The sequence below is a fragment of the Mytilus californianus genome, unplaced genomic scaffold, assembly GCF_021869535.1.
Source record: "Mytilus californianus isolate M0D057914Y unplaced genomic scaffold, xbMytCali1.0.p SCAF_9, whole genome shotgun sequence".
Lineage (NCBI taxonomy): Eukaryota > Metazoa > Mollusca > Bivalvia > Mytilida > Mytilidae > Mytilus > Mytilus californianus.
The window spans coordinates 61,105,578-61,117,876 of NW_026262745.1; the positions used below are offsets into that span (position 1 = coordinate 61,105,578).

Consider the following 12,299-nt stretch of genomic DNA (forward strand, 5'->3'; position numbering starts at 1 on the left):
ATTTTACATTTTTATAGATAAAATTGCAAATAGCAACAATGATCAGATCTTCGGGACGCTTAAAACAGGCTATCTCTGAGTTACAAATTAAAGCATCTACATCACCAAGGTCAATGAGAAAATGAAAAATGAGCCTGAAAAGTAATGATCTCAACTTTAACTTAAAAACACAATTTACACTGAAAACTAAACACTATTGCTGCATTTTAACAAAAAGAAAATATTCTAGACTTGTGCTTTTTTTTCAAAATTGATTTAAACAGTTAATTGAACCTGTTTAAAAAAAGGACTACTGAAAAGTGAAAACCTAAAGAAGAAGAAATATTTATATGAGGGTGGTAAAGGGGGGGGGGGGGGGGGGGGGTGCTTGCACGGAAAAAACGTGAAATAAGACATAATTTCACGTTGAACGTGAAATAATTTCTGTCATGAATGTTGCACGAAAAATAAAGACTGTTGTGAACCTTTTGTGACTGAGTCACTGTCTTCTTGTATATATAAACTCTCTGTTTTACTTGTTATTCCCGATTTAGTATACACATTTATGATGTAAATGGTTTACGGCTTTTAAAAAAGTATTTCTTGATGATCCCTGCCAAGTATTTGAATTTTATTTGAAAAATACCGAGCACGCAAAATAAGCATTTGAAAATCACGTTGCACGTAAAATTAAATAAGCAGAACACGTTGAACAAGGCACCTGTCTTGCACGACTGAACGTTAAATAAAAAGGTAAAAACACGTTGAACGTGGAATAAAAAACGGCGATCACGTTGCACGAAAATAACCCTTTACCACCCTCTTATATGAGGCATGTGTTACAAGAGTCCAAATAATTTTGACGTCTTGAAAAGCTATGGAAGGAAGGTGTCACAGCAAAAAATTATATTGGTCTTTCAAAACGTCATAATTATTTGGACTAGTGTTACATTAGTCCAAATATTTATGACGTCTTGAAAGGCTATTTTATTTTTTTGCTTTGACGCCTTGAAGGCATCATAATTATTTAGACTAGTGTTACATGTGTTCCTAAGGTCAACATGGTCAAAATATTTCTGTACTATTTTGTTTCCTCTTATGGTACAACGCTGCTCTGTGTAATTTCTCGCTGTACTTTAGATTACTTGTTCAGGGGCAGAATCGGAATTCAAGGCTCACCAGTTCTTGAAATTGCCCTGTGTGGATAGTATTGCCAGCTGTGAAAGAGGACAAAGTCTTTAATATGAGGGAGGCACTCACTGTGAAATAGGATGAATATTAAAATAAGGAGGTGGTATGATTGCCAATAAGACAACTATCCACCAACAATGACCAAAGTTCAAATGAAGTGGATGTAAGCAATTATAGGCAACCATACAGCCTTCAACAATGAGAAAAACCCATACCATGTGGTCGGCTATAAAAGGCCCTGTCATGAAAAATATGAAACAATTCAAATGAGAAAACTAACAGACTAATTTATAAAACAAAACAGTTTAGGAAGAAAAAATATGACAGACATGAACGAACCACAACCACTGAACTACAGGCTCCTGACTTGAGACAGGCACATTAAAAATGTGGTGGGGTTAAACATGTTTGTGAGTGCTCAACCCTCCTCTAACCTGGGACAGTGGCGTAACAGTACAACATAAGAACAAACTATAAAAATCAGTTGAAAAAGGCTTAACTCATCAGATGGATACAAATAGAAATACATCTAACAAAAGGGGCCTCGGTGGCCGAGTGGTCTAAGTAGTTACTACTGTAATCACTAGCCAGTCAACACTGAGGTTGTGAGTTCGAACCTCGCTCATGTGGGTGCACTTGACTCCAATCTTAATTGACAAGGATTGTCAGTTTTCCTATCGAAGGTTGGTTGTTTTACTCCAGGCACTCAGGCTTCCTCCACCAACAAAAACTGGCCGCCACGAAATAGTCCAAAAGCGGTGCTTAAAAGTGGCAATAAAACACGAAAAATCAAATCATTGAACAAAAACACAAAGTGGACGTGGACGCATACTTGTACATCCCAAAAACAAAAAGACACTAAGTACAGATCTGTGAGTACTCACAGTTACTGACAGCTGGTTCAAAGCCAATAACAACTAATGAAAAAAATCATGTATCTAAGACTAAAATATCAATCAGTACACATCCAACATCAAATGAATTTAGTGTAAAGACGTCAGTAACAGTCAGAGAAAAACATGACCTTGTGCAATGCCAAACTATAAGTATCGACAGATTGTAGTACTGTGAAAGTACATATGTGTAATATTTAGTATGGTTTTAATTTACTGATAACAAAATCAATATTTAAACCAATAAAAACAATATTCAAAGATTTAATTACAGTGTTGAATAGGTAACCTTTTAGAATAAGGTTGTTTAACATGTTTAAAGGATTGATAAGTTTACCGGGATCATATCTAAATATCCTGGCTCGGTTTACAACATCACCGTAAAATTTAGAAATAAGTTTTCTACAGGTACAGCCAAACTTGCAGACCAAATCTTTGTATCGATGAAAGAATTTAGTAAAACTAAGGTTTTAAGTAATTTGTGGTAACGAAATCCCTGACTTAATAATTTACTTGTAATTATTACTATGTATTAAATACATAGATTACGCTCATTAAAATCCAAAACGTCACTACAGAAACGATCACACTCATTCAAATCCAAAATGTCACTACAGACAAGAGTATATCGAATGAATTGGGATATATAAACACCGTAAGACGGTGCCAAAGGAACATCACCGTCCAAAAAGGGAAAATTAACAATAGGGAAAGAAAAACCATCCCTTTTGTCGTAAATATTTGTGTAGAGGTTCTGGTGTAGTACTGAAATATCGGAATCTAGGAAAGGTCAGTTATTGCTGTTGATATTAGATTTATTTAAAGTAAGTTCCTTTGGGTAAATTTCAGCAGTATGATTAGAGAATTATTGATTATTTAACCAAAAAATATCAAGATAACGGTAAGTGTTGTTGAAAATTATCAATTAAATGACTGTTCTTTACTGAGTTTGGCCATAAACTGTGATTCATAACAGTAAAGGAACATCAGGATAATATGCTGAACGTTTTTGCAAAATAAAAAATACTGAAAAATGAACTACGGTCATCTTTTCTTTTTTTTTTCATTGTACAAATTTAAGGACAAAAAATATTAAAAAATAATAAATTACGATTTAAAAACCATCTGGATCTTTTGAGATACTCTTCATCATTGGCCTCACGACTGGGGCTTGACAATAAATACCTCTATACCAAATTGCAAAACAATTTATTCCCATCATAATTTCTGTTGAAAAAGTAACTGAAATACTGAAAAGTATCCGATGTTGGTCCTTTGGTTATGACATCATTTTGAAAATTTCAATGTACATATACTCAATATTTGTTTTCCCCTGCCGTGTTGCTGGGGTGTCTGTCCTTCTGTCTGTGCGTCCATCCGTCCTGTCTTGTTAGCTCTCTCACGTGCACAATTCTTGCCAGAATGAGATTTTTTTAAAACTTATGAATATCAGCACTGTATTGGACAAGTTCGAGAATCAGTGCCAATCATTTTATTTTTAAAAGAGTTATGCCCCTTGGAAACATTAATTATATGGAAAATTGCATCGTTAGGGCTATCATGTGTTCAATTCTTCCCAGATTTTTATGAAACTTATATCATAGGTTTATAACAACAATGTCTTTGACGAGTTAAAAAATCAGTGCCTATCAATTATTTTTTAAAAGAGTTACGTCCCTTGGAAACATTAAATTTATGTAGAATTGCATTGTTAGTGCTCTCATGTGTACATTTCTTGCAAGAATTTTACGAAACTTAAATCATAGATGTCTTTGATGAGTTCAATAATTTCTGAAGGAGTTATGCCCCTTTGAAATATTAATTATATGGAAAATTGCATTGTGAGTGCTCTGTGTACAATTCTTGCCAGATTTTTAAGAAATTCATATCAAGGATTTGTATACAAATCCTTGTTCATATTAAACATGTAGGTTTATATCATCAATGTCTTTGACGAGTTAAAAAATCAGTGCCGATCAATTATTTTTAAAAGAGTTAGGCCCCTTGGAAATGTTGATTATAATATATGGAAAATTGCATTGTCAGCATTCTCATGTGTACAATTACTGCCAGGATTTTATGAAACTTATATCATAGGTTTTTATCCGCAACGTCTTTGACACTTTCAGAAATAAGTGCTTTTCAAATATTTTTAACAAGTTATGCCCCTTGGAAATATTAATTGTATTGGAAATCACATTGCATTTGCTCTGAAGCCTTCGTTTCTCTAAGATATTGATAAAAAGTTTTAAAGAACAAAAACAAAGTGTTTTTTTTAGTTTTTGCCCTTGTACCTTGGACAGATGAAATATGTGCAACACGGGGGACATTGGACAATGTTGGAACTCTGTTCTTTTATTTCATATTAAAGTACATTTTTCACATGTATTGTTAATTTGTTATTTTTATGCTTATCATGAATATATACATGTACATGTACATAAACTATTTGAATTTTTTGTCTTTAATTTTAATGACTGCTATTTGATTTTATAACCTTTGTATATTTTAAGATGTTATCGAAATGTATATTTTATTAAATCCTGTATACTAACCTTTTATTTTACAGATTTGTGTAGGCTTTTAAGGCATGGGTCGTTACAAACAAGGTAAGTAAATATACATGGTCAGGACTACCCTAGTTCCCAAAACTGATCATTATATGTCCGAGCAATCTCTGGCTGCTGTCTACTGGACTACTGCTCTTTGTATCCACAACTCTCCCTAATCCAATAAGGACTTTTGAAAGAAACTTTCATGAAAAGAGAGCCAAAGGATTCCAAAGGGACATTCAAACTCATATAAGTCGAAAATAAACAACAGTACACAAAACACAACATAGAAAACCAAAGACTGAGCAATACCAACCCGACCAAAAACTCAGTGTGATCTTAGGTGCTCCGGAAGGGTAAGCAGATCCTGCGCCACATGTGGCACACGTCGTGTTGCTCATGTAAGTACAACCCCAGTGATAAGTCTAATTAAGTAGGTCACATTCGGAGAAAAGGGGACAGGATTGTAGTTACGTCAATTGGAACATATCCGTTGTCATCTGTGAAACGGATATTCCATAACGGTTAACCAACTCTCAGTACCTTAAATCATTGTGCACTTCCTAATTTCGACCTGGTTCCAAGGAAGTCAAAACAACTTGATGCAGAATATGAATGTTCTTGATATGTGGGCATCAACATTTTGGTTTCCAGACAAAATCTTTTGAGCAATAATCAATTAGCATGATTTGGAATAACTTTACCAAACTTGGCATGATAAATACTGCCAAATGAGAAAGGGAAGACTTTTGTGATTTTGAGGTCAAGGTCATAAGAGCTATTAATAGACAACATTTTCATTCTCCTGCTACAGATCCAAAAAGATTGCAACTAGCTATAGGTTTATGCACCCATGATACTTCTGTAATTTATATAGCATGTGTATAGTACTGTTTCATTTATATTCATGGTTCATCTTTATCCATGAAGTCCACAAAAATTGGTATCCCATGAATAATAATGAAGCCACAGTATTTAGTTTTTGCCATACATTGTAGCTTTTAAATTAAAGAGACCTGGTTTGAATTATTTAGCTTTGCTCAGATTTTTTTGTTTCTCCTGTACATGTGCTTGTCAGTGTTTATAAGTTTTATAGTGAAAATTGTTTATTTTCATTTTAAGACTTCTTGCAAATGAAAGCTTAGGATCAAGACTATTCCAATCATCTTCTATAAATCAGTCTGTTGTCTGCTGTGGTTCAACAATCAACCAATCTGCTCACAAATTAACAGGATGTAAACAGTTCCACACCAGTATTCCAAGAAATGATGAAAATGAATCTATGCCAGACCCAGAAGCTGGTTGGCCTAAGCTCAAAGAAGAAAAACAATGGTTAGACTATAATAAAATTGTTTATCCACCACAGAAGCCTGGAGATCCAAAAAGACCAGCAGTAAGTATTGTTGTTGTTTACAAAGACTTCCAATAGACCCATGGTGATTCAGTTAGAAACCAATCTTTTGATTGGTTGAGTGTTTTGATTGGTTGAGTGATTCACTAATTTACAGGGTGATTGCTGGTGTTTGGAGTTGATCACTATATGGCTTACAAACCTGTTATATGTTTGCTATGGATTGTATAGTGAGAGATCTTTCAGAGTGAATCACCCATAATCACCAGGATTCACTGTGAAAATTCACCACCAAGAGTGATTGTATATATACTGTGGATTCATTATTATTTGTGGGATACCAATTTTTCGTAGATTTTTTACAAATCCACAAAATCAAATATCCACGAAAATAAAATTTTCTGCAATCAATGAAAATTGGTACCTATGAACTTTAATAAATCCACAGTAAATATGTGCGAATACAAAAAAGTTGATTGATTGATGATTGATTGTTGGTGTTTAGTGCCACTTTCAGCACAATTGGCTATTTCATGGCAGTCAGCTTTGTTTGGTGGAGAAGCAATAGTGCCCAGAGAGAACCAATGACCAGAAAAAACTGGCATTCCTAGTTGAAAATAGAGACAAAGTCTATGATAAAAATGAATATTGGTACAACAAGATTTGGAGAAAACATCAATCGGACAGCAACCCACCAACACTAATAACACAACATGTAGTTTAAGGCATTAATAAAAATGAATTTTATAAGCAAAATGAATGTAGGATTTAAAAGTGCAAAAAAATCAAGGGCATACAGCCATACACCTCAAGCACAGGGATACATTCTTATTCAGCATTAGAAAAAAATCACTTAAAAATCTAAATATTGATAAAAGTGAGTTTTTCCCCAATAAGACAGCTACCCAATTGTAATAACATAAAAAATTCAGTCCAGAGTGCTTCACAGTATCGCATCAACATGAAGCCATAATTTTTGGTTGGGTTTTAAATACCCATACTGTAATTTTAATTCTTATCTTCCATATTTAATATCTTCTCCACATCATATTGTTCCCAATTCTATATCTCGTTCTAGCCAAATAAACCTTATCTATATTATACAGCCACCCATCAGAAAGGATATCTTTTACGTAATAATTTTAAGATGGCGTGAATATTGAATGAAACTAATAGTTTCACACCATGAATTATGATACAAAGCAAAAAGCAAAAAGAAAGAATTTTTTTTTGTAGGAAATTTGTCACCTGAAAAAGCACATAAAATACAGTCCAAAGAAACTGTGGTATCATGCTATTATGGTAAGTAGTTTATATCATGCTATCTACATAGATTAATATTGACTATATATGAGGGTATGGATGGGGGTTCACAGAATAGAGATTAATGAGCACAATTTATAAAAAATAGACCAAAAAAATAAAGAATAGAGAATAATGAGGTGCTAAAATATAAAGAATAGAGAATAATGGGCAAAAAGTATAAATAATAAGAGAAAAATGGCCTCACATATTTAAGAATACAGAAATGAAGGAACCCCATCCAGACCCTCATATATACACAACAATGTACTGATAAAGCTAATATGTACACAATTTCAATCCTTGTATATCAGTGGCAAATAGAAGATTTTTAATGTGTATTATAACGCTGTAGAAATGAGAAGTGATGCCTAACACACAAATTTTCGCTTTCCAGACTTGCTGATAGTACAATACAGTTTGGTTGAATAATTTGATTCTCCTGTTTAAGGTAGATCATAGGTATATGTTTCTTGAGATAGAATTTTCTTATACTTTGCCAAAATGAAGATTTCACTATGCTTTTTTCAAAAACATAATAAAAAGTATGGGTCACCGTGCTATTTTCCAAGCTATGAGTCGTTGAAAAATGCCTGAATTTGGTTAGATTGTTCATGAAAAAACACATTTGTGTGCATAAAAAAAAATCTATGAGATAGAATTTTGAAATAAATGGTGAAAAGATAGGTTTTATAATATGTTTTAAGAAAATAAAAAGAAAAAATGGTGTCACCGAACTTGTTTTCTTACCACAAGTAAAAATAAAAAATCTCCCCTTAAATGACTTATTTGAAAAAATGGATTCTTAAAACACAAAATTTGATATTTGTTTAAATATTTTGACTTATACAATCACCAAGTTTTCTTTATATAAATAAACAGTCTAACCAATAAATTGCAAATCTGTCTCCAAATTTGCAGATTTGGGCAAATAACTAGACCGATTTTGTACTGGGATTGTACAATCCAAGATGGGGGTATACCATGAATCTACCTTAATACAGATGCACTTTTGTCATTCTAATTCTAAGCTAATTTTTAGAATTCATTGATTGATTGGTGATTGCTTTACACTTTAATTTTTAGAAAGAAATTGATGTTACTTTAATGTAGGCTATTGACACAATGCTTGATTGAACTGTCACATGTACAGAAATAAGTGTCAGTCCATGAGTTGCCTGTAAATAATTAACTCTTTTACAGTTACCTGAAAAAGCACATGTGTATTATAAAGCTGTATTTTGTGGTGTTTGTTTTAATTGTGTTGTGTTCTGTAACAATATTCTTATAAATTGACTTTAAAAGAAGGTTTAAAATATGTTTAACCAAATTCAAAATGCATACATTTGATTTATATCTCAAATATCATTATGACATATTCTATAATTTAAATCTAAACTGTCATATTCTATAATTTATAACTAAAATATCATATTTTTATTTATATCTCAAAATCATATGATATTCTGTTTATATTTTTCTAATATTATAATAAATATTTTTTTCCAGATTCGTGGAATGTCAGTTGATGAGGCTATCAAACAGTTATCATTTCAAAAGCACAAAGGGGCACATATCATTAAAGAGGTATGCAGTGTATTTTGTTTTAAACAGTTAACTCTTGATGTTTTGAACTCAGTTGACTAAAAATTTTGGAGGCTTTTGCTCATTGTTGAAGGCCATATGGTGACCTATAGTCGCTGATGTCCACTTCATTTGGTCTCTGGTAAATAGTTTACTCATTGGCAATCAAACCACATTTTCTTTTTTTTATAGTTGATCAATTAGAATATTTAGTTATTATAGTTGGATGTTTTAAGTCAACTGTGACATACTTAATATCCATCCTGATTACTCTACCAGCCTGTATTACCAGAAAATTATTGGGCAGGCTCAATGTCTCTGGATTTTTATGTTCCCACCATAGGCTATGGGGCCATTAAGTGTTACACTTTTCACTTTTACAGTCTGTCTTTTCGTACTTCCGTCTTTCTGTCAGTCCAATTTTCGATTCTGCACTAAAACTGAAGTTAGCCTCATTCAAATTTAATGAAACTCATACACAATGCTAAGAACCATAGCACACAGAGTTTAAATTTGGGCAGTGAATTATTTATCATTCTAGAGTTATGCCCTTTTAACTTATTTAATGAAACTCGTACACAATGCTAAGAACCATAGCACACAGAGTTTAAATTTGGGCAGTGAATTATTTATCATTCTAGAGTTATGCCCTTTTAACTTGGAAAATTAGGGAATTGTTGTCCTCAAACACATTCTTCTTTTATACTATATAAAATGATAGTTAATCTGTATGACAAATGTAGTGAACAAGAATTTGAAATTAATAATTTGATAATTAGATTATGGAATTGCTGGGTAAAATTTTAATGTCGTAAGTTTTTGCATATTTGTTATATCCTTTTAAAATAAATAGATAAATGTATGGATGCAGCTCATTAATGTCCATGGAAAAATTAAAAGAATGGAGAAAAATGGGCAAAAAGTGCGGAATAATGGGCAAAAAATAGAAAGAATAGCCAAAAATGAAGAATACTTTAAGTTATATGATGGCTACTGACCCCCTATGGATCCATAGAGGGTAAGGCCGAAGGCCGAATCTCCTATGAATTTTATTCACCCTCTATGGTCCGTAGGGGGTCAGTAGTGAACGTATAACGAATTTATCGCATGCAGGACTTTTTCTGCTGCGTTTTGTAGAAAAATAAACAATGAAACACAACAACATTAATCGATGACGTCACCATTAACAGTAGACGTGACGTCATGAACCCCCTATGAAATTTACTAATCCCCTACGGATCCATAGGGGTCACAACGTGACGGCGGTAAAGAATAATGGGGTGTTTACATGTAAAGAATAGAGAAAATTTGCCTAAAAATGAATAAAGAAATCCATCCAGACTCTCAAGTGAAGCAAAAACACGCACTAAGAAGCAAAGTGGTATATTAAAATACCCAAAAGAAAGAAAGTATGTTGGAATGGACCTAAAATAATTTAAGCAAAATTAATCATCATTTAGTTCAATTGAGTATTTTACTTTTTATTAGACAATAGAGGAATGCCAGGAAATTGCTGTCAAGGATCATAATGTAGAGTTTAAATCAAATATGTGGGTTGGTAAGTATAAAATATTTAAGTTAACCAAGTATTTTTAATGGTCCAAACTGAAAGAAATAGATGGTAGGTATCCTGGGTTTAATTTTATCCTGAAAACTTCAATACTTTCAAGGGTCCAAACTGAAATAAATCGATGGTAGATATCCTGGGCTTAATTTTATCCTGAAAACTTTAATACTTTTAAACCAAGTATTTTTAAGTGTCCAAACTGAAATAAATCGATGGTAGATATCCTGCGTTTGATTTTATCCTGAAAACTTTAAATATTTCTATTTGTCATAATATATAGGAGCTTTGGTTATAGAACATCATGCAAAGTTATCTGAAATCAGTAACACAACTTTGATATACAGGCTCAGGGTTCTCACTAAGGCGAGTCCATGAGTCATGGACTCATGAAAATCTGTCTGGACTCACGATTTTTCAAAACTGGTGAGTCCAAAGATGCATCAAGATTGAAATATTTTGTATAAACTGAATACACATATCATCCATGTCATCATTTAATAGCAAAGTTTAAAAGTAATCTGAATTTAATGTCATTTCATTGCTCTAATAGGTCATTGAGACTAAAATAATAAATTATATTGCAATAAAATATCTTCTTCTTACTGTTGGACTTGCCATGGCCAAAAATTACGAGTCCCTGGACTTGCTTTCAAAAATCCTAAGTGAGAACCCTGCTGAGTGACAGATGAAGTTCATAAAAAGCATCATGTCTGACAGCTCCTTGCAGAATTTCAATGTGAACACAGAAATAAAATACAGCCATTTGGTAATGTGATTTGAAATTTTTATGAATTTGACCACAGTTCATTTAGTGATGATTTATGGGGTTGAAAACGTACAAAAGATGGAATCTTCCCCTTAATAGGTTAAAATATGCTGCATATATTTAGCTCGTACATTTTCACTTAAAAAGTCAACATGACCTTTATTTTTCAATTGGTTGACAGATTTTTATGCCCCATTTATGGGCACAATGTTTTTGTGTCTGCTCGTCCGTTCGTTCGTTTGTTTGTCCATTTGTTCATTCGTCTGTCTGTCCCGTTTCAGGTTAAAGTTTTTGGTCAAGGTAGTTTTTGATGAAGTTGAAGTCCAATCAACTTGAAACTTAGTGCACATGTTCCCTATGATATGGTCTTTCTAATTTTAATGCCAAATTAGAGTTTTGACCCCAATTTCACGGTCCACTGAACATAGAAAATGATAGTGTGAGTAGGGCATCCGTGTACTATGGACACATTCTTGTTTTTTGGGGTTTTTTTATTGTTTTGCTTTTGGGCTGATAAATTAGGAATGATAAATATGTGATGTTTGATATAGAGTTGTTCCTTGAACAGTTCAGTAATATTGATAATAATTGGGTCACTGTTGCCTAAAAAAATCGTCGCTAAGCTTACCATTTCCAGTATGAATTGATACATGTATGTTGAAAATTTATGATTTAAGAATATTAACTACAAAATTGTTGTCAAAATATTGCAAAAAAATTGAAATCATGAATCCTGAAAATTTCTAGTAAATAATTAATTCTTTTTCAAACTTTTTTTCAGAGGATTCTTTTGTGAAACAATCAGCTATAGTGAAAGGCTTTCGTATCATGGGTCGAGGTCGAGGATCTAGAGTTCGATATCGTTATGTTCATTACTTCCTACGATTACGAGAGGGAAAACCACCCAAGCATTACTATCCCCCTCCAGAAACAGGATATGAAAAAATGGAGAACTATATTAAAGACCAGAGAAAAAGGAGAATTGTTCTTGCGTTATGATCTGTTTAAACAATAAAATGCTTAAAAAATAAAGATGTATTGTTGGATGAACTTATGGATGTACGGTATTTTTACCAACATGTGGAGCAGGATCTGCTTAACCTTCCGAGCACCT

At 32.9% G+C, this 12,299-nt stretch overlaps 1 protein-coding gene across 1 annotated transcript; it reads left to right on the forward strand.

Annotated features, from left to right (window-relative positions):
• Positions 1-46: 46 nt before the first annotated feature.
• On the forward strand, positions 47-12,217 carry LOC127716198 (39S ribosomal protein L22, mitochondrial-like). Its single transcript, XM_052222323.1, has 7 exons — positions 47-141; positions 4,633-4,672; positions 5,738-6,008; positions 7,203-7,268; positions 8,778-8,855; positions 10,341-10,410; positions 11,967-12,217. The coding sequence occupies exons 1-7, from the start codon at positions 129-131 to the stop codon at positions 12,182-12,184; spliced, it is 756 nt and encodes a 251-aa protein (XP_052078283.1). The 5' UTR covers positions 47-128; the 3' UTR covers positions 12,185-12,217.
• Positions 12,218-12,299: the final 82 nt, after the last annotated feature.